At 41.4% G+C, this 23,670-nt stretch overlaps 1 protein-coding gene across 1 annotated transcript in view; it reads left to right on the top strand.

Annotated features, from left to right (window-relative positions):
• Nucleotides 1-614: 614 nt before the first annotated feature.
• Nucleotides 615-23,670, top strand: part of LOC124013321 (mucin-2-like) — a gene marked incomplete at its 3' end in the record, with an annotated part of 72,989 nt that continues 49,933 nt past the window's right edge. Inside the window, exons 1-6 of the mRNA XM_046327592.1 lie at nucleotides 615-625; nucleotides 9,591-11,932; nucleotides 12,027-12,842; nucleotides 16,591-17,033; nucleotides 19,095-19,153; nucleotides 19,243-19,376. Of these exons, the coding sequence (XP_046183548.1) occupies nucleotides 615-625; nucleotides 9,591-11,932; nucleotides 12,027-12,842; nucleotides 16,591-17,033; nucleotides 19,095-19,153; nucleotides 19,243-19,376 (3,805 nt within the window). The remainder of the gene's footprint in view (nucleotides 626-9,590; nucleotides 11,933-12,026; nucleotides 12,843-16,590; nucleotides 17,034-19,094; nucleotides 19,154-19,242; nucleotides 19,377-23,670) is intronic.

The following is a 23,670-nucleotide window of genomic DNA, read 5'->3' as shown; positions in this document are numbered from 1 at the left end:
AGAATCTCTGGTAGAATGTCCTTGGGGTATGATATTTGTGTGTCTGTAACTTTATCACTGATCATTATTCAAGATTCATTCAGGATTATTTGTAATCATTGTAGAACCCACATTAATGTTGACGTGTTTAGAAACATATTCTATTCTTATTTACAATAAAAGTGACTCCATAATGACACAGTGCATTATTTTCCATTAAATTCTATTGGGTTCAGAATGATCTGCAACACAACCATAACCCCCCACTTCATATCTACTATATTCATAATATGTTCCCCTTTCTTCCTTGTCCGCCATCTTCATTCCTCCTCATAAGCTACAAAACCTAGAGAAGCTAGGGCTATTTACCAGCTCGGACTATTTACAAGCTGCACTGCCGTCTCCCAGCAGTTGAATCTCTTCATCTCTTCATCTCTTCATCTCTCCCGTGAAGCTTTTCTTTCACACAGTCTGTCGGCACACTTTGTGATGTTTTTTGTGTTACAGTGCAATGATACAACTGGGGGGGGGACAAAAAGGCTATTTGAGGATGTGTGTGTGTGGGGGGGTCATGCCCCCCCCTGTCCCAAGTGAAAGATGCGCCCCTGCCTATAGAGCGCAACATATCTAGGATCATGGCTGGCAAGTGAGCTGCATCACATACTCCTAAAATAATATTGCGGGACTGCAGTTGGGTTTGGGACCAGATCTTGTGGTAGTGGGTGGAAGTCGGACAGAAAGAAAGCGGGTGCTGGTGGAGTGGGGTATGAAAACCTACTGGTGTGGGCGGTAGTGGGATGAAGAAATCAGTCCCTCACAGACCCCTACCTCCAACTACACATATCATTGCAATGACGTCATATGCTAATGCTACATCGACAATAAAAGCAACACTTTCTCCACAACCAGGCAACAACTCTACTTCCACAACAACAGCCCCTCCACCACCAGAGGTTAAGCTGGAGTTCAAATTGGAGCAAAACTTCACCGCAGACTTGAATAATGCATCATCACCACATTTTCAAGCATTAGCAGCAAGTGTGGCTACAGTGGTAAATTACATTTTTATATTCCATCCTTTTCAAGCAAAGCCTTAACTTTTCCTCACCAACAGGCTTTAAAGGAGCAGTTATTACATCCATTTTTTGTTTTTACTTATAAATGAATTATAATATATTTTGGTACCTAGTGTTACCTATTGTAGCAAAAATAAATGTAAACAATCATGTATAGCCTCAAAACATGGTTAAAACTGTTATTTTTGATATATTGGATGGTCAGTCCTTGCATCCCTTGCTCTGGTCTATGAACTTGAGAGTGACGCCATTTCTCCAGCCCCACCCCTCAGCTTCCTATTAAAACTGTGGCGGGAAGTCGCGTTGTTATTGTTTCAAACTGTTGATTGGTCCTTTTTTAAGTCACTTTCAGTTAATTCAATTAAGTAAATGTATTTCAAATTGTATTATTAATTCAATGAATAAAAGGCCACTCATTATTTGAAGGTACTACTTTCTGTTAACAAATATGGGAGCTTATTCTATATGATTTATAAATATAAATAAATAGTTTGAGGAAATGATTTAAGTATTTTATCATGATAAGCAGTTAATAAGCAGACCTTCAAATAAGTCAACGATTTTGATTAATGATTAGTTATGCCATTTTTTTAATGTTTATACTATTTATCTTCAGCTGTACCTTCTGATAGATTTTCAATGTTTTAGGATCTATTCATGACTAAATATTATATATAACACTTATATTTACAGCTGGACAGTGATTACAAACAAAAATATGGATCCAGTTTCAATCGCACAGTGGTTCTTGGTTTCAGGTAGGTAGTTAGTTATTGACATTGGAACATTCTTGGGTTTCTTTTGTAGATTCACATTATATTCATCAATTCATTTAGAGGTTATTAAGTCATGTATTTGAATGTATATAATTCCAATAATAATAATAATAATAATATGAACATGATTTGCTGATGGACTGATAAAAAAGGTTTTGTTTTGCAGTGAACGTTCGGTTGTGGTATATACTGTGCTAGTATTCAATGATAACACAGCTGCTCCCACATCAACCACAGCTGCTCCAGCAACAACCACAGCTGCTCAAGCAACAACAACATATGTTGCCACAACAACCACTTCTGCTCCCACATCAACCACAGCTGTTCCAGCAACAACCACAGCTGCTCAAGCAACAACAACATATGCTGCCACAACAACCACTTCTGCTCCCACAACAACCACTTCTGCTCCCACAACAACCACTTCTGCTCCCACAACAACCACAGCTGCTCCAGCAACAACCACAGCTGCTCAAGCAACAACAACATATGCTGCCACAACAACCACTTCTGCTCCCACAACAACCACTTCTGCTCCCACAACAACCACAGCTGCTCCAGCAACAACCACAGCTGCTCAAGCAACAACCACATTTGCTGCCACAACAACCACTTCTGCTCCCACAACAACCACAGCTGCTCTGACCACAGTTACAACTGGTTCTTCAACCACTACCACAACACCGGCCCCTCCACCACCAGAGGTTAAGTTGGAGTTCAAATTGGAGCAAAACTTCACAGCAGATTTGAATAATGTTTCTTCACCAGAGTTCAAAGACTTAGCAAATACTGTGGCTGCAGTGGTAAATACTGTTTTACTTTCATTTTCAACCATTTTAATATCATACTTTTAGATTCCTTAACAAAAAAAAGGTTTGGGTCTAGTCATTTCAGTAAACAAAATATCATGTTATTAAATCAGAGAATAAAATCTAAAACTTTTCTGCTCAATGATTGCTTCGACTGAATTTAAATGATTGATTGATATATTGATTTAAAAGTAGTTACAAGTAATGAAGAAAACATTTCGTAATGATACGCAAACCTTTAAATTAGGGTTAGGGTGAGTTGTAAATTATATTTCAATGTAAAACCTTCGCAATGTCTCAGGACATCTTCATGTATAAAATATGATATATTCATATTATTTTTACAGCTGGAAAATGTGTACAAAAGTAAATATGGATCCAGTTTCGTTCGCATAGAAGTTATAGGTTTCAGGTAAGAAGTAATTCTAAGCATTTTTTTCTGACATCGTATTTGGGGTTCTAATTAAGGTAGAAGTCATTTGTTTAATTTTTCATATTTATCATAGCATTTTAACATGAATCTGATCTGTTGATGAAATCATAATTTAAAATAATAATTGTGGTTGTTTTCCAGTCAAGGTTCAGTTGTGGTAATCACTAAGCTGGTATTTAACGATACCAGCGTAGTCCCTGAGAACAGTGATGTGGCTGCCACGATGACAGAGGCAGTTTTAACCAACAGCTCTAATTTCTCTCTCCCAGTGAACACAGCCTCCATTGTGGCAACAAGTAAGACACACATATTATTTGCACGAGTTGTTAATCACAGATTTCCTGTTACTAATTTGTTATAACATATCAGTTAATTATAACTTGCATATGCAAGGAATGGTTCATTCAAGACTGTGCAATTCTATTAAAATAAATCACAACGTAGGTGGTGTGATCCGGTCTCAAACAGGTGATGAAGGTCATTTACATTTAACTACGCAGCCTGGAGTTGATTATCTGTCTTTTATTATTGATACTTGACATAGAAAACAAACTAACAAATGTGGTTGTAAAAAAATAATATTCTGAAGAGAAAACACATTACCTTCTTATTAACTTATGCTCAATAACAAGAAGTAAAACTGAGTAACCCTATGTCCTCAACATTGTTGATGAAACTTCTGTAACTTAGTTGACTGTAAGAACTTGTTTAGAGTTGTACACAATGTTTAGCCACTGTACAGTTAATAAACATTGGGTATAATTAAATCCTATAAAACACCCTTTGATCAATCAGAATATAATACCAAACAATCCATTTTATAATTACAGAGGTCATCGAACCAACACAACCCCCAGAAGCCACAACACCAACTTCAGCTGTGAATGCAACAACCACAGGTGCTCCCACAACAACCACAGCTGCTCCCACAACAACCACAGATGTTCCAAAAACAACCACAACTGCTCCCATAACAACCACAGCTTCTGCAGCAACAACCGTATCTGTTCTAACAACAGTCACACCTTCTCCCACAACAACCACAGCTTCTCCCACAACAACCACAGCTGCTCCAACAACAACCACAGCTGCTCCAACAACAACCACAGCTACTCCCACAACAACCACAGCTGCTCTGACAACAACCACAGCTGCTCTAACAACAACCACAGATGCTCCCACAACAACCACAGGTTCCCACATAACAACCACAGCTGATGCTACGACAACAACAGCTGCAGCTATAACAACCATAACTGCTCCAACAACAACCACAGCTGCTCCAATAACAACAATAGCTGCTCTTACAACAACCACAGCTGCTCTAACAACAACCACAGATGCTCCCACAACAACCACAGGTTCCCACATAACAACCACAGCTGCTGCTACGACGACAATAGCTGCAGCGACAACAACCATAACTGCTCCAACAACAACCACATCTGCTGCCCTAACAACAACAGCTGGTCTCACAACAACCACAGTTGCTCCCACAACAACCACAGTTGCTCCCACAACAACCACAGCTGCTCCAACAACAACCACAGCTGCTCCCACAACAACCACAGATGCTCCCACAACAACCACAGATGCTCCCACAACTACCACAGCTTCTGCAGCAACAACCGTATCTGTTCTAACAACAGTCACACCTTCTCCCACAACAACCACAGCTTCTCCCACAACAACCACAGCTGCTCCAACAACAACCACAGCTGCTCCAACAACAACCACAGCTACTCCCACAACAACCACAGCTGCTCTGACAACAACCACAGATGCTCCCACAACAACCACAGGTTCCCACATAACAACCACAGCTGATGCTACGACAACAACAGCTGCAGCTATAACAACCATAACTGCTCCAACAACAACCACAGCTGCTCCAATAACAACAATAGCTGCTCTTACAACAACCACAGCTGCTCTAACAACAACCACAGATGCTCCCACAACAACCACAGGTTCCCACATAACAACCACAGCTGCTGCTACGACGACAATAGCTGCAGCGACAACAACCATAACTGCTCCAACAACAACCACATCTGCTGCCCTAACAACAACAGCTGGTCTCACAACAACCACAGTTGCTCCCACAACAACCACAGTTGCTCCCACAACAACCACAGCTGCTCCAACAACAACCACAGCTGCTCCCACAACAACCACAGCTGCTCCCACAACAACCACAGATGCTCCCACAACTACCTTCGCTGTACCTACAACAACCATAACTGCTCCAACGACAACCACAGCTGCTCCAATAACAACAATAGCTGCTCTTACAACAACCACAGCTGCTCCAACAACAACCACAGCTGCTCCAACAACAACCACAGCTGCTCCCCTAACAACCACAGCTGGTCTCACAACAACCACAGCTGCTCCAACAACAACCACAGCTGCTCCAACAACAACCACAGCTGCTCCCACAACAACCACAAATGCTCCCACAACTACCTTCGCTGTACCTACAACAACCATAACTGCTCCAACGACAACCACAGCTGCTCCAATAACAACAATAGCTGCTCTTACAACAACCACAGCTGCTCCAACAACAACCACAGCTGCTCCAACAACAACCACAGCTGCTCCCCTAACAACCACAGCTGGTCTCACAACAACCACAGCTGCTCCAACAACAACCACAGCTGCTCCAACAACAACCACAGCTCCTCTAACAACAACCACAACTGCCCCCACAACAACCACAGCTTCCCTCATAACAACCTCAGCTGATGCTACGACGACAACAGCTGCAGCGACAACAACCATAACTGCTCCAACAACAACAACATCTGCTGCCCTAACAACAACAGCTGGTCTCACAACAACCACAGTTGCTCCCACAACAACCACAGTTACTCCCACAACAACCACAGCTGCTCCCACAACAACCACAGCTGCTCCCACAACTACCTTAGCTGTACCTACAACAACCATAACTGCTCCAACGACAACCACAGCTGCTCCAATAACAACCATAGCTGCTCTTACAACACCCACTGCTGCTCCAACAACAACCACAGTTGCTCCCACAACAACCACAGTTGCTCCCACAACAACCACAGCTGCTCTAACAACAACCACAGCTGCTCCAACAACAACCACAGCTGCTCTAACAACAACCACAGCTGCCCCCACAACATCCACGGGTTCCCTCATAACAACCACAGGTTCCCTCATAACGACCTCAGCTGCTGCTACGACGACAATAGCTGCAGCTACAACAAGCATAACTGCTCCAACAACAACCACATCTGCTCCCCTAACATCCACAGCTGGTCTCACAACAACCACAGCTGCTCCAACAACAACCACAGCTGCTCCAACAACAACCACAGCTGCTCTAACAACAACCACAGCTGCTCTAACAACAACCACAGCTGCCCCCACAACAACCACAGGTTCCCTCATAACAACGTCAGCTGCTTCTACGACGACAACAGCTGCAGCTACAACAACCATAACTGCTCCAACAACAACCACATCTGTTCCCCTAACAACAACAGCTGGTCTCACAACAACCACAGCTGCTCCAACAACAACCACAGCTGCTCCAACAACAACCACAGCTGCTCTAACAACAACCACAGCTGCTCTAACAACAACCACAGCTGCCCCCACAACAACCACAGGTTCCCTCATAACAACCTCAGCTGCTGTTACGACGACAACAGCTGCAGCTACAACAACCATAACTGCTCCAACAACAACCACATCTGTTACCCTAACAACAACAGCTGGTCTCACAACAACCACAGCTGCTCCAACAACAACCACAGCTGCTCCAACAACAACCACAGCTGCTCTAACAACAACCACAGCTGCTCTAACAACAACCACAGCTGCCCCCACAACAACCACAGGTTCCCTCATAACAACCACAGGTTCCCTCATAACAACCTCAGCTGCTGCTACGACGACAACAGCTGCAGCTATAACAACCATAACCACTCCAACAACAACCACATCTGCTCCCCTAACAACCACAGCTGGTCTCACAACAACCACAGCTGGTCTCACAACAACCACAGCTGCTCCAACAACAACCACAGCTGCTCTAACAACAACAACAGCTGCTCTAACAACAACCACAGCTGGCCCCACAACAACCACAGGTTCCCTCATAACAACCTCAGCTGCTGATACGACGACAAAAGCTGCAGCTATAACAACCATAACCGCTCCAACAACAACGACAGCTGCTCCCCTAACAACCACAGCTGGTCTCACAACAACCACAGTGTCTCCCACAACAACCACAGTTGCCCCCACAACAACCACCATTTCTCTCACAACAACCACAGCTGCTCCCACAACAACCACAGCTGCTCCCACAACTACCTTAGCTGTTCCTACAACAACCACAACTGCTCCAACAACAACCACAGCTGCTGCCAAAACAACCATAGCTGCTCTCACAACAACCACTGCTGCCCCAACAACAACCACAGCTGCTCTAACAACAACCACAGCTGCTGCTACGACAACAACAGCTGCGGCTATAACAACCATAACTGCTCCAACAACAACCACAGCAGCTCCCACAACAACCACAGTTGCTCCCACAACAACCACGGCTACTCCCACTACAACCACAGCTGTTCTACAATCAGCCACAGCTGCTCCCACAACAACCACAGCTTCTCCCACAACAACCACATCTGCTCCAACAACAACAGCTACTCTAACAACAACCACAGCTACTCTAACAACAACCACAGCTGCTCCCACAACAACCACAGCTGCTGCTACGACAACAACAGCTGCGGATATAACAACTCTAACTGCTCCAACAACAACCACAGCTGCTCCCCTAACAACCACAGCTGGTCTCACAACAACCACAGTTGCTCCCACAACAACCACAGTTTCTCTCACAACATCCACAGCTGCTCCCACAACAACCACAGTTGCCCCCACCACAACCACAGCTGCACCCATCACAACCACAGCTGTTGCACAAACAGCAACAGCTGCTCCCATAACGACCACAGCTTCTCCCACAACAACCACATCTTCTCCCACAACAACCCTAGCTGCTCCAACAACAACCACAGCTGCTCCAACAACAACCACAGCTGCTGCCCTAACAACCACAGCTGCTCCCACAACAACCCTAGCTGCTTCCACAACAACCACAGCTGCTGCTACAACAACAACAGCTGCTCCCATAACTACCACAGCTGTTCCCACAACAACCACAGCTGCTCCCACAATAACCTTAGCTACTCCCACAACAACCAGAGCTACTCCAAAAACAACCACAGTTGCTCTGACCACAGTTACAACTGGTTCCTCAACTACTATCAGAACACCTGCCCCTCCACCACCAGAGGTTAAGTTGGACTTCAAATTGGAGCAAAACTTCAATGCAGATTTGAAAAATGTTTCTTCACCAGCGTTCAAAGAATTAGCAAGTACTGTGGCTACAGCGGTAAATTCTGTTTTACTTTCCACTCTTTTAATAATACTGTTCATCTTCAGTTGTACAGCTGTCAGGTTCTTAAAGGGGCATTTCATCCCCCAAATACGTTTTTATATTTGTCATTATGTCAAACACATTCGCTCAAATAGTTTGTCAACGTTTCAGTTCTCAAGATAAATTGCTAAAATTGCTTATATTACTTTTACAGCTGGACAGAGTTTATCGAAACAAATATGGATCCAGTTTTAACCGCACAGAGGTTCTAGGTTTCAGGTATGTAGTTATTCTTGAGTTTTTATTTAGATTTTGGGCCATTATTGGAATACATTTTAAGATAATTGTATTCATCAATTAATTTAAAGGGAAATCATTAAATTGTGGTAGTGTTCATATTTGTCATAGCATTTAAATATGAATTTGCTTTACTGATGGTATCATATTAATTGTTTTTCATTTTTTTGTTTTCCAGTCAAGGTTCGGTTGCGGTAGATGCTAAGCTGATATTTAACAATGCCAGCTCAGTCCCTGAGTCCAGTGCAGTGGTTGAAACCTTGATAGAGAATGTCTCAAGCAACAGCTCTTATTTCTCTCTCCCAGTGAACACAACTTCTATCGTGGCAACAAGTACGACACCTTAATATTCTGAACTCTAAGTTACTTAGTATTTCCCTGCACTCTCTCTACCTCAATTGTTTTAAATATCAAGTTACAATACAGCTGCACTTCTTTATATATCTGCATTTTACTTTCCTATGTTTGAGTATACTCAATTAATTATATTAATCTGGTCTCTATATTACTTAACTCTTTAACATTCTAAGAATATTATAACAACTGAAACAAATTCCTTCAAACGATTATTGATTGGACATCAAGTAATCTATTCTATCTTGTCATGTCACAATACAATTCTGATCGTTAACAGTGATCAGATGTTGTCAAAGCTGTGTGCGATGCTTAATGTTGATTTTTTCTTTAAGATCAATACATCTTCTGTTATACACACATAATGATATCTGATGATTTTCTGTCTTCCAGGAGTTGACTCAGCTACAACTACTACTTCTACTCCAGATCCTGCAATATCAACACCATATACGGTCATGAACGCAACTTCGGCCCTCTCAAACAGGTCAACTACAACCATGGTTGTCAATGCAACATCGGATCCTGTGAATCTGTCAACAACACACATAGTGCCAAATGGAACATCAGCGCCCATAAATGTGTTAACATCAGCCCAAAGTTCTGTCAATGTCACATCAGGGCCTGTAACACAAAGCAATACAACTTCAACACTATCAACTACAACCCCATCTTTGTCAACTACCCCAATAGTCAACACAACAGCTCCTTCAACTACACCCATAGTCAACATAACAGCAACTCCAAATATCCCAGTAGTCAATGCAACAGCTCCTTCAAATACCCCCATAGTCAACACAACAGCTCCTTCAACTACCCCCATAGTCAACACAACAGCTCCTTCAACTACCCCAATAGTCAACACAACAGCTCCTTCAACTACCCCAATAGTCAACACAACAGCTCCTTCAACTACCCCAATAGTCAACACAACAGCTCCTTCAACTACCCCCATAGTCAACACAACAGCTCCTTCAACTACCCCAATAGTCAACACAACAGCTCCTTCAACTACCCCAATAGTCAACACAACAGCCCCTTCAACTACCCCAATAGTCAATACAACAGCTCCTTCAACTACCCTCATAGTCAACACAACAGCAACTCCAAATACCTCAGTAGTCAATGCAACAGCTCCTTCAACTACCCCCATAGTCAACACAACAGCTCCTTCAACTACCCCAATAGTCAACACAACAGCTCCTTCAACTACCCCAATAGTCAACACAACAGCTCCTTCAACTACCCCAATAGTCAACACAACAGCTCCTTCAACTACCCCAATAGTCAACACAACATCTCCTTCAACTACCCCCACAGTCAACACAACAGCTCCTTCAACTACCCCCATAGTCAACACAACAGCTCCTTCAACTACCCCAATAGTCAACACAACAGCTCCTTCAACAACCCCAATAGTCAACACAACAGCTCCTTCAACTACCCCAATAGTCAACACAACAGCTCCTTCAACTACCCCCATAGTCAACACAACAGCTCCTTCAACTACCCCAATAGTCAACACAACAGCTCCTTCAACTACCCCAATAGTCAACACAACAGCCCCTTCAACTACCCCAATAGTCAACACAACAGCTCCTTCAACTACCCTCATAGTCAACACAACAGCAACTCCAAATACCTCAGTAGTCAATGCAACAGCTCCTTCAACTACCCCCATAGTCAACACAACAGCTCCTTCAACTACCCCAATAGTCAACACAACAGCTCCTTCAACTACCCCAATAGTCAACACAACAGCCCCTTCAACTACCCCAATAGTCAACACAACAGCTCCTTCAACTACCCCAATAGTCAACACAACAGCTCCTTCAACTACCCCAATAGTCAACACAACAGCTCCTTCAACTACCCCCATAGTCAACACAACAGCTCCTTCAACTACCCCAATAGTCAACACAACAGCTCCTTCAACTACCCCAATAGTCAACACAACAGCTCCTTCAACTACCCCAATAGTCAACACAACAGCTCCTTCAACTACCCCCATAGTCAACACAACAGCTCCTTCAACTACCCCCATAGTCAACACAACAGCTCCTTCAACTACCCCAATAGTCAACACAACAGCTCCTTCAACTACCCCAATAGTCAACACAACAGCTCCTTCAACTACCCCAATAGTCAACACAACAGCTCCTTCAACTACCCCCATAGTCAACACAACAGCTCCTTCAACTACCCCAATAGTCAACACAACAGCTCCTTCAACTACCCCAATAGTCAACACAACAGCCCCTTCAACTACCCCAATAGTCAACACAACAGCTCCTTCAACTACCCTCATAGTCAACACAACAGCAACTCCAAATACCTCAGTAGTCAATGCAACAGCTCCTTCAACTACCCCCATAGTCAACACAACAGCTCCTTCAACTACCCCAATAGTCAACACAACAGCTCCTTCAACTACCCCAATAGTCAACACAACAGCCCCTTCAACTACCCCAATAGTCAACACAACAGCTCCTTCAACTACCCCAATAGTCAACACAACAGCTCCTTCAACTACCCCCATAGTCAACACAACAGCTCCTTCAACTACCCCCATAGTCAACACAACAGCTCCTTCAACTACCCCAATAGTCAACACAACAGCTCCTTCAACTACCCCAATAGTCAACACAACAGCTCCTTCAACTACCCCAATAGTCAACACAACAGCTCCTTCAACTATCCCCATAGTCAACACAACAGCTCCTTCAACTACCCCAATAGTCAACACAACATCTCCTTCAACTACCCCAATAGTCAACACAACAGCTCCTTCAACTACCCCCATAGTCAACACAACAGCTCCTTCAACTACCCCAATAGTCACAGCTCCTTCAACTACCCCCATAGTCAACAGCTCCTTCAACTACCCCAATAGTCAACACAACAGCTCCTTCAACTACCCCAATAGTCAACACAACAGCTCCTTCAACTACCCCCATAGTCAACACAACAGCTCCTTCAACTACCCCAATAGTCAACACAACAGCTCCTTCAACTACCCCAATAGTCAACACAACAGCCCCTTCAACTACCCCAATAGTCAACACAACAGCTCCTTCAACTACCCTCATAGTCAACACAACAGCAACTCCAAATACCTCAGTAGTCAATGCAACAGCTCCTTCAACTACCCCCATAGTCAACACAACAGCTCCTTCAACTACCCCCATAGTCAACACAACAGCTCCTTCAACTACCCCAATAGTCAACACAACAGCTCCTTCAACTACCCCAATAGTCAACACAACAGCTCCTTCAACTACCCCCATAGTCAACACAACAGCTCCTTCAACTACCCCCATAGTCAACACAACAGCTCCTTCAACTACCCCCATAGTCAACACAACAGCAACTCCAAATACCCAAGTAGTCAGCACAACAGATCCTCCAACTACTGCAGCAGTAAAAACATCTCTAGCTCCAACCACTCCGATAACCAATTTGACCGAAGTACTAACTACCCCATTACCAACTACGCTGGTAGCAACTACCCCAGTAACAACTACCCAAGTGCCAACTACAACGGCATCCCGTGCAACAGAGGCGCCACTGACCAGCCCACAACTGTCACTGCAGTTCAGCCTGATATCTATCTTCACTATCTCTCTGAGCAACAGCACGTCACCAGAGTTCCTGGCTTTGGCAAATCATGTGACTACACAGGTAACTTTCATTCAATTTAATAGAGTGTCGTTAGTTGTTTGAAAGACGCATGACAAAAATCATAATCATGATCATCTTCGTCATAATTCATCATATGGCATCTTGATTACCAGCCTTACATTGTTGAATTGTTATTATAATATAACTTCTGGATATTTTTTTTTTCAGCTGGATAATTTGTTCAAGGCTCTATTTGGAGTCAGATTCCTTCGAACTGTTGTCAATAGTTTCAGGTGGGTACATGATTATCATCTGAATGACTTTGAAACAGTGTGGATGATGGAGAAAAATAACATTTCAATGAGCATTGTTATTTAGTATGCCTTGGGAGTGGGTTGTTACTGAAGTAACGCTTGTAAAAGTTCTTAACATTTTTCTCATATTATTTTCAGGTCAGGGTCAATTGTGGTGGATTCTACGTTGATATTCAACAACATCAGCTCAGTGCCTAACGATAGCCTGGTAGCACAAACCTTACAAACTGCCATTACTTCCAACACGTCTGGCCTGACCTTACCTATCAATTCATCCTCCATTGTGGTCACACGTAAGACAATTCATCAACACATCGCTTTACCTATTCTCACACACGCAAAACACTAGATGGCGCCGAAAGATAGGGCTGCCTCGCTTCTAGTTCTTAGGAGACTTTGTAGTGTTTAGTTTTTTATGTATTTTTTGACATCACGGATTGCAACATACTCTGTTTCACGGAAACATGGCTCTCTCGGGATATACTGTCGGAGTTGGTCCAGCAATCTGCATTATCAGTTCATCGCACCGACAGTAATAAACATCTCGCTGGGAAGAAGAGGACGGGGATGTATGTTTGATGATTAACAACAAATTATGTTATTGTGATAACATACAAGTCCTTTTGTTCACCTGACCTAGAATACCTCACAATCAAATGTATATCCCCCCTCAAGCTGATACCATGATGGCCTTAAGGAACTTCAATGGACTTTATGCAAACTGGAAACCATATATCCTGAAGATGCATTTATTTTAGCTGGAGATTTGAACGAATAAAATGTGAGAAAAAGGCTGCCTAAATTCTATCAGCAATTTGAGTGTAGTACTCATGCTTCTAAAACACTAGACCACTGTTACTCCAACTTCCGGGATGCATACCAGTCCCTCCCCCGCCCTCCTTTCGGCAAATCTGACCACAACTCAATTTTTCTGCTCCCATCCTATAGGCAGAAACTGTTAGTACCTGTGCTGAGGACTATTCAACGCTGGTCTGACCAATTGGAATCCATGCTTCAAGACTGTTTTCATCACGTGGCCTGGGATATATTCCGGGGAGCTTCCGAGAATAGTATGGACGAATTCACTGAAACGATAACGGAGTTTATCAGGAAGTGTATAGGAATTTTGTACCCACTGTGACTATTAAAACCAACCCTAACCAGAGACCGTGGATAGCTGGCAGTATTCGTGTAAAACAGAAAACACGAACCACCGCATTTAAACATGGAAGGTGACTGGGTATATGGAAGAATACAAACAGAGTAGTCATTCCCTCCGACAAGGCAATCAAACAGGCAAAATGTCAGTATAGAGACAAAGTGGATTCACAATTCAACGGCTCAATACGTATGTGGCAGAGTCTACAGACAATCATGGACTACAAAAGGAAAACCAGAGGAAACAAAAGGAAAACCAGCCATGTTGCGGACTCCGACGTCTTGCTTATTGGTTACTAACACAATGCAATAAAGGGTAGACAATGGACAGGGGTGGGGACAGATAAAGAGTGGGAAAGACATAATGGGACCCACTAAACACAGTTGATAAAAGGCTCATTGAAATGATAATACTTTTCACATGAACAGCCGCTCATTTGAAAATAATTACAATATATACATTTATTTTCTATGTTTTTATTTAACCTTTATTTAACCAGGCAAGTCAGTTAAGAACATATTCTTATTTTCAATGACGGCCTGGGAACAGTGGGTTAACTGCCTGTTCAGGGGCAGAACGACAGATTTGAACCTTGTCAGCTCGGGGGTTTGAACTCACAACCTTCCGGTTACTTGTCCAACACTCTAACCACTAGACTACGCTCTAACCACTAGGCTACAGTGCCTTGCGAAAGTATTCGGCCCTCTTGAACTTTGCGACCTTTTGCCACATTTCAGGCTTCAAACATAAAGATATAAAACTGTATTTTTTTGTGAAGAATCAACAACAAGTGGGACACAATCATGAAGTGGAACGACATTTATTGATTTTTTCAAACTTTTTTAACAAATCAAAAACTGAAGAATTGGGCGTGCAAGGAACACACCAGGCAGGTCCGAGATACTGTTGTGAAGAAATTTAAAGCCGGATTTGGATACAAAAATATTTCCCAAGCTTTAAACATCCCAAGGAGCATTGTGCAAGCGATAATATTGAAATGGAAGGAGTATCAGACCACTGCAAATCTGCCAAGACCTGGCCATCCCTCTAAACTTTCAGCTCATACAAGGAGACGACTGATCAGAGATGCAGCCAAGAGGCCCATGATCACTCTGGATGAACTGCAGAGATCTACAGCTGAGGTGGGACACTCTGTCCATAGGACAACAATCAGTCATATATTGCACAATTCTGGCCTTTATGGAAGAGTGGCAAGAAGAAAGCCATTTCTTAAAGATATCCATAAAAAAGTGTCATTTAAAGTTTGCCACAAGCCACCTGGGAGACACACCAAACATGTGGAAGAAGGTGCTCTGGTCAGATGAAACCAAAATTGAACTTTTTGGCAACAATGCAAAACGTTATGTTTGGCGTAAAATAACACAGCTCATCACCCTGAATACCCCATCCCCACTGTCAAACATGGTGGTGGCAGCATCATGGTTTGGGCCTGCTTTTCTTCAGCAGGGACAGGGAAGATGGTTAAAATTGATGGGAAGATGGATGGAGCCAAATACAGGACCATTCTGGAAGAAAACCTGATGGAGTCTGCAAAAGACCTGAGACTGGGACGGAGATTTGTCTTCCAACAAGACAATGATCCAAAACATAAAGCAAAATCTAAAATGGAATGGTTCAAAAATAAACATATCCAGGTGTTAGAATGGCCAAGTCAAAGTCCAGACCTGAATCCAATCGAAAATCTGTGGAAAGAACTGAAAACTGCTGTTCACAAATGCTCTCCATCCAACCTCACTGAGCTCGAGCTGTTTTGCAAGGAGGAATGGGAAAAAATTTGCAAAACTGATAGAGACATACCCCAAGCGACTTACAGCTGTAATCGCAGTAAAAGGTGGCGCTACAAAGTATTAACTTAAGGGGGCTGAATAATTTTGCACGCCCAATGAGTTCCCCAAAATTTGGGTATGACCCTGACAATTGGGAAATATATACATTCAAAGATACAGTTATGTTGTTATTCTGTCCTTCATGAGATCCCAAAACACAACTGATCAGACACCTCATCTCATATGTTTATTAAGGTATTCTATAATATTATACTGTATCTTAGTCTATGCCACTCTGATATTGCTCACCCATATATTTATATGTTCTTAAATCCATTCGTTACTTAGATTTGTGTGTTTTCGGCATATGTTGTGGAATTGTTAGATATTAATTGTTAGATATTGCTGCACTGTCGGAACCAGAGGCACAAGCATTTCGCTACACACACAGTAACATCTGCTAAACACGTGTATGTTACCGATATTTTTTATTTATTTTTTATTAATTGCAAAATGTAAACCTTGCATTGAATGTTGCATTTTTGCAGGCGATACTACAATGACTAATGCAACCACCACCACCGCTGTTCCGGCAGCAACCACCACCACCACCGCTGTTCCGGCAGCAACCACCACAACCACCGCTGTTCCGGCAGCAACCACCACCACCACCGCTGTTCCGGCAGCAACCACCACAACCGCCGCTGTTCCGGCAGCAACCACCACCACCACCGCTGTTCCGGCAGCAACCATCACCACCACCGCTGTTCCGGCAGCAACCATCACCACCACCGCTGTTCCACCAGCAGCCACCACCACCACCGCTGTTCCGGCAGCAGCCACCACCACTGCAGTCGCACTAACTAACCCTCCATCCTCTAGTGAAGGAACCCTGATTCTTCGGTTCAGTCTTGATGAGATATTCACCTCGGATCTTGCCAACCCGTCCTCTTCAGCATTCAAGGCTCTGGCTGGCAAAGTGGTCTCAGAGGTAAGTATCCAAATGCCTTTTCATCAATACACACCACACCAAAGAAACTGGATATGAGTTGGCATCCTATTGTTAGAATGAACCAAAGATTATTCAGTACAAAGTTATCGTACTCTGGGACCTCCCCGTTGAGAACAATGTCCAGACTTTTTTTACGGTCTTCTTAGTGGACATGAACCCATGTCCCTGCCTATGAACCCTTGTGCCTGCCTAACAGCTGTTATGGGCAACAGAAAGTACAATGTGCACAGCATGGGAAATATTTACAGTTTTGCATGTCAGTAGTCAAGTCATTAAGATATTAAACAACTTTTTATTTCCAGAAATACAGCCAGTGTGATGCTTTTTGCATCATATGAAGCAAACGCAGCATCTTATGATGCAAAATGGATCATACCTGCTGTGTTTCTGTATTTTGAATGTTAACTCTTGGAACTACCGCTCCCAGATCCGAGAGAATTGTCATCAACTGACACTAATTAGCATAACGCAACGGACAAAAATATTACTAGAAAATATTCATAATCATGAAATCACAAGTGAAATATATTGAAACACAGCATAGCCTTTTGTTAATCACCCTGTCATCTCTCATTTTGAAATGGTGCTTTACAGCCAAAGCAAGACAACCATTTGTGTAAGTTTATCGATCGCCTAGCATAGCATTATGCCTAGCTAGCAGCAGGCAGCTTGGCCACGGAAATCAGAAAAGTAATCAATTTAAATCGTTTACCTTTAATGAGCTTTCACTCGGGAGACTCCCAGTTAGATAGCAAATGTTCCTTTTTTTCATAAAAATTATTTCTGTAGCCAAATAGCTCTGTTTGTTCTTCACGTTTGGCTGAGAAATCCACCGGAAATTGCGGTCCAAATTAGATCCATAATATCGACAGAAACATGGCAAACGTTTTTTATAATCAATCCTCAAGGTGTTTTTCAAATATCTATTCGATAATATATCAACCGAGTCAGTTGGCTTCTTAGTAGGAGCGAGAGAAACATATTACTCTGAGAGCCACCAGCTGACCACTGACGCAATGTTGTCGCTCACGCTCATTTTTCAAAATAAAAGCCTGAAACTATGTCTTGTGACACTAGACACATTAGAGAAGCCATAGAAAAAGGAATCTGGTTGATATCCCTTTCACTGCTCAATAGGGACGCATAGGAACGCAGAGTTTTCTAAATAAGAGTCACTTCCTGATTGGATTTTTCTCAGGATTTCGCCTGCAATATCAGTTCCGTTATACTCACAGACAATATTTTAACAGTTTTGGAAACGTTAGAGTGTTTTATATCCTAAGCTGTCAATTATATGCATATTCTATTATCTGGTCCTGAAAAATAGCCCATTTACTTTGGGAACATTATTTTTCCAAAAAATGAAAATAGTGCCCCCTAGTTTCAAGAGGTTTATATCTTGAAAATGTGATTGCTGACATGCAAACATTTTGAGGATTATATCAACAATTGACTAATGAAACAAATAATAAAAGTCCGTTTTGAGTGGCTGATTCCTAACTTTGAAATTTGAAGTTTGGAGCAATTTCGAAATTTGACGTTGTATTGCATGTCAGCATTCATGTATGACACATGTTCCGTTAATGGTTAAGGTTTTGGATAGGGTTAAAACAGTAGGTTTAGGCATTCATTCAGAAAGGTTAAGTTAACGGTTAATGTTTGGGATAGAGTTGAAACAAAAACATAATAAACTAGTGTCTACAACTGGTATTGAACCTGCAACCTTTGTATCCGTTGTTATGGGATTATGAGATTTCCCGATGTCTTTACGACATGGACAGGCATCCAATTTCAAGGTCAATCTTGAGCAGTCTGGGCTTTGTTCTATGACATCAAAGCGTTATTTATTATAATCCTCAACATCTCATTTTCAGAAAACATTAAGTCCTCTTGATTTACACCATTTCCCTCTCTCAGAAAAAAAACAGCTAAAGTATCCCAATTAGCAGACGAGTCTGGGGCACCTTCTTGTAGCGCTTGGTGTTTTGACTATTTGACTCTGTTAAGCTTTGGTAATCATATTTTAATATTTCAATGCAGGTGAACAAGATTTTTGCTAGAACCCCAAACTTCCTTCGTTCCATTGTCAACTCATTCAAGTAAGTATGAATTCTCATTACCGACTTGAATACTTTGATTATGACAGTGATGATAATGATTTCTGTGGGTTGTCCATTTTCTTTCCTAGGAGTGGATCTGTAGTTACCAACATGACCCTCGTGTTCAGTAACAAATCTTCGGTTCCCAGCGCATGCAGCGCACAAGCAACTTTCACCATCAGTTCCACCTCCCTGAACATCCTACCGGGCAGCGTCAATGTTGGTATGTATTAATTGTCACAATACAACTACACATCTGTAAGAGCAAAGTCAACATTTGAACAGAAACATGAAAAGACAATCTACTTTCATCATTCACTGAACCATATCTTAATTTTTCCTACTTTTTCAGAGTCATCAGTCAATTCAGGAAGTGCTCCCCGACCCACTTCCTTCTGTCTGGCTTTCCTGCCTCTCACTTTGGCACTGCTAATGGTACAGTTGCTGGCTAACTAATAGCCTGTGTCATAGCTACTATGGCATTTTTTTCACCAATGAACGGTTTTCCAGCTCTCATAGAGACAGCCTTATGATTAAGGACCTGCTTTGGCAGAAGAATGCACAATGGATTGTGCCTGTGTTAAATGGCAAAATATATATGTATTTCATGTACATTCCCCCAAGTACATACACAAACAAAACACACCTAATTGTACATTTTGATGTCAAGTATGATTTTTGTGACATTCCTTAAGAAATCATATAGTTTTTTTCTGCTTATGAATATTAAATGCATATACCTTTGCTTACAAGTGACTGTATTTATACTTAACCATATAGGCTCCAAAGACATTACTTATTTATTTGCATCTTGCACACAGAAGCTTGCACATGTTTTATCTGTTAGATTAATATGTAAAATAACTGAAAGATTAGAAAATCTTTCCTACAACTTGTGACATCCAAATCCTATTGTATACTTTTTAAAATTGTGCTATTTTATCATAGTTGCATTTTTAGTTATTAACTGATTGTAACTACTTTATATCTGTTTTTAAATTCACCAAGACCAAATACCAAATACCTTCATAATATTTACTTTTAGTTATTTTGGGCAAATCACTGAAGTGTGTCAAAGGGGCCGATGAAGTAATGCTGAGCACTGCACTGTTTTAAAAACATTGTAACTTCTTATCGTGTTAATATTCAATCCAATATGTAAAACACGTAGAAGTACATGTTCTTAATTACTGTTTTAATATAATTCTTTTTTTGGGTCATGTAATTGGGTTGAATAATTTATTCATGAAACATTTACAGTATGAGTTACCATGTGAGTAACAATTTACAAACCTGCACCCCAAATTAAATTTATAAACAGTAATCTTATATTTATACTGAACAAAAATGTAAACACAACATGTAAAATGTTAGACCCATATTTCATGAGCTGAAATTTTAAGATCCCAGAAATGTGCCATAAGCAACAAAAAAAACGTATTTTTCTCCAATTTTGCACAAATTTGTTTTCATCTCTGTAAGTGAGAATATATCCTTTGCCAAGATAATCCACCCACCATAACAGTTTTGGCATATGAACACTTTACATGTTGCATGTATATGTTTGTTCAGTATTCCTGTCTATCTATCTATTTATCTTTCTATCTGTCATTAAATACACTTTTTGAATGAAACATTAAATCTTGTTTTTTGTCTTTGAGAAAGTAGTGTTCCAATTTATAAACGCAGTAGAAAATGGTGACTCGCACTCAACATTGAAAAATACCAGTTCATATGCTGAGCGATACCATCAATACGAATAATACCTCAAGTTAGTTTAAAAAATGTGTGAGGTGTTTTTGCAATATGGTCATTCAAATTATACAATATCTAATTTAACATATGGAGAACAAAACTATATGGGGATATCAACGACAGCAGGGGAAAGTGTGTAGATAGATCCATATGTCCAAGATGGGAAAATGCAAAGGAAGAAATGAGAAGCACATAGCATCATACACCGCTCACACACTGCATGAGCACTATATAGCTTCTGAACACTAAAGATATACATCTCTCTTATTCAAAACCAAAAACGCAATACATATATATATATATACATTTTGCAAACCTCCATCAAGCTCCTTAATTAATGGCATGAAATTGTCTCTTTTTAAGTTTCATTCTGTCCTTTAGTAGTATCAATCACTCCACAAAATAAGTTTCTTCAATTGAAAATAAAGTTTAGTTTAGAAATCTCCTACAACGTTGTATGCTTGTTTTTGTAGTATGGAAAGTATATTTATATATTATTACTAAGTAGCATAATATGGGGTGTAATGGATTATGATGAACATATATCAAAACTGTTGGGCAAATTAACGTTCAATGATGAAACCACCAATTCTCACCATCAGTAAACCCCTTGATCCTTGCCTCCTCCTCCCAGCCAAGAAAAGTATATGAACAGTTAGGAGCAGAAGCTCTGAGCTGTCACATCAGGCCCATGTGTACAACTTCTAACTAGGCAATTGTGGCATCCTGTAATGGAGCGGGTCGATAGCTTCAAGTTCCTCGAAGTCCACATCACTAAGGACCTTTCATGGTCCAAACTCATCAACACAGTTGTGAAGAGGGCATGACAATGCCTCTTACCCCTCAGGAGGCTGATAAGATTTGGCACGGGCCCTCAGATCCTCAAAAGGTTATAAAGATGCACCGCTGAGAGTATCTTGACTGGCTGCATTACTGTTTGGTATGGTAACTGCTTGGCATCCGACGGTAAAGGCACTATAGAGGGTAAGGCGTTAGGCCCAGTAGATCACTGGGGCCGAGCTTTCTTGACCTCTTAAAAAGGCGGTGTCAGAAGAAAGTTCTAGCCGACTGTAGCTCAGGACCTGAAGCAAGGATACAGTATGCATATCCATTTGAAAAGAAACACTTGGACGTTTGTTCAAATGTGAAATTTATCTAGGAGAATATAACACATTAGATCTGGTAAAAGATAGTACCAGATAGATCTGGTAAAATATTGTATTTTTTAAATGCCATCATCTTTGAGAAGCAAGAGAAAGTCCATACATTATTAAGACAGGAACCTATGTGTAATTTAGATGTTGTCCACAAGATGGCAGCAGTGTGTCTGTGCAACATTTCAGACTGATCCAGTGAAGTATTACCTCCTACACAATATTTTGCATCAAGTCTGCCAGGAGTTTGCTCAAATGTGCTGAATTGGTCAACTTATACATTTTCAAGTACATAACTATAGAGAACATAGACAAGTCCTATGATAATAAAGGTTTTAAATTTACACACTCCCAGGAATGTCATACATGATGAATTATTAACTTCACTACAGAAAAGACACTAACCTTCAAACATCTAGATGGCCGGGCGGGAAGGGTGTGGAGCCAGAGACAGGAGTGGGGTCAAACTGTACTGCCTAGTTCCTCCATTTTAATATAAACATGAATTTGGGTCCCTCAGGATGACAAATCAGAGCAAGAATACTGAGTGTAAGTACATGATTTACCTTCAGATGTGAATGTATCAAACCAGTTGCCTTGATGAAAGTGTTTTGTTGTTTTGCACTATCCTCAAACAATAGCATGGTCTTTTTTCTGTAATAGCTACTGTAAATTGGACACTGCAGTTAGATTAACAAGAATATATGCTTTCTGCCCCTATAAGACATGTCCATGTTCCGGAAATTTGGCTGTTGTACACAACGTTTTCTAGTCACATTATCAAATATTTAGCAACAACCGTCCCGGTTTAGGGACACCGATGCCGTAGAGGTTAAAATCCCCATTGGCCTCATGGTGAAATTCCTAAGCAGTTTCCTTACCTGTTTGGGCTAGGGGGCAGTATTTTCACTTTTAGATGAAAAGCATGCCCAGAGTAAACTGCCTGCTACTCAGTCCCAGATGTGAATATATGCATATTATTAGTAGTATTGGATAGAAAACACTCTGAAGTTTCTATAACTGTTTGAATGATGTCTGTGAGTATAATATAACTCATACGGCAGGCAAAAACCTGAGAAAAAAATCCAACCAGGAAGTGGGAAATCTGAGGTTTGTAGTTTTTCAACTCAGCCCCTATTGAAGATACAGTGGGATATTGGTCATCTTGCACTTCCTAAGGCTTCGACTAGACGTCAACAGGCTTTAGAACGTTGTTTGATGCTTCTACTGTGAAGTGGGGCCGAATGAGATCATTTAGAATAACTGTCTTCAAAGTAATGACTCGGGACGTCGGGTTTGATATGAAAGCTTATTTTAGTAATAATACTTGTTCACGTTACATTTAACAACTTTAGATTCTACAGAGCAATGAAAGTAAGATGCTAGCGAAAAGGTCAGCTTAACACTTTACACCTGCACATAACTGGCGTGTTATCTCTCTCATTCCTGTTGCAAAGCATTCTGGAACTTGCAGTCAAAAGCATAATTCAATACTAACCAATACAATTACATATCTAAATAACTGTAAAGAAATGTCTTTAGATACAGCTCAACGAATTAACTTAAACATTAACTATGTAACACATTAAAGTTACAACACTCCCCCCC

The sequence above is a fragment of the Oncorhynchus gorbuscha genome, linkage group LG24, assembly GCF_021184085.1.
Source record: "Oncorhynchus gorbuscha isolate QuinsamMale2020 ecotype Even-year linkage group LG24, OgorEven_v1.0, whole genome shotgun sequence".
Lineage (NCBI taxonomy): Eukaryota > Metazoa > Chordata > Actinopteri > Salmoniformes > Salmonidae > Oncorhynchus > Oncorhynchus gorbuscha.
Note: the sequence above shows the minus strand (reverse complement) of the source record. Positions and strands in the feature narration are given on the sequence as shown.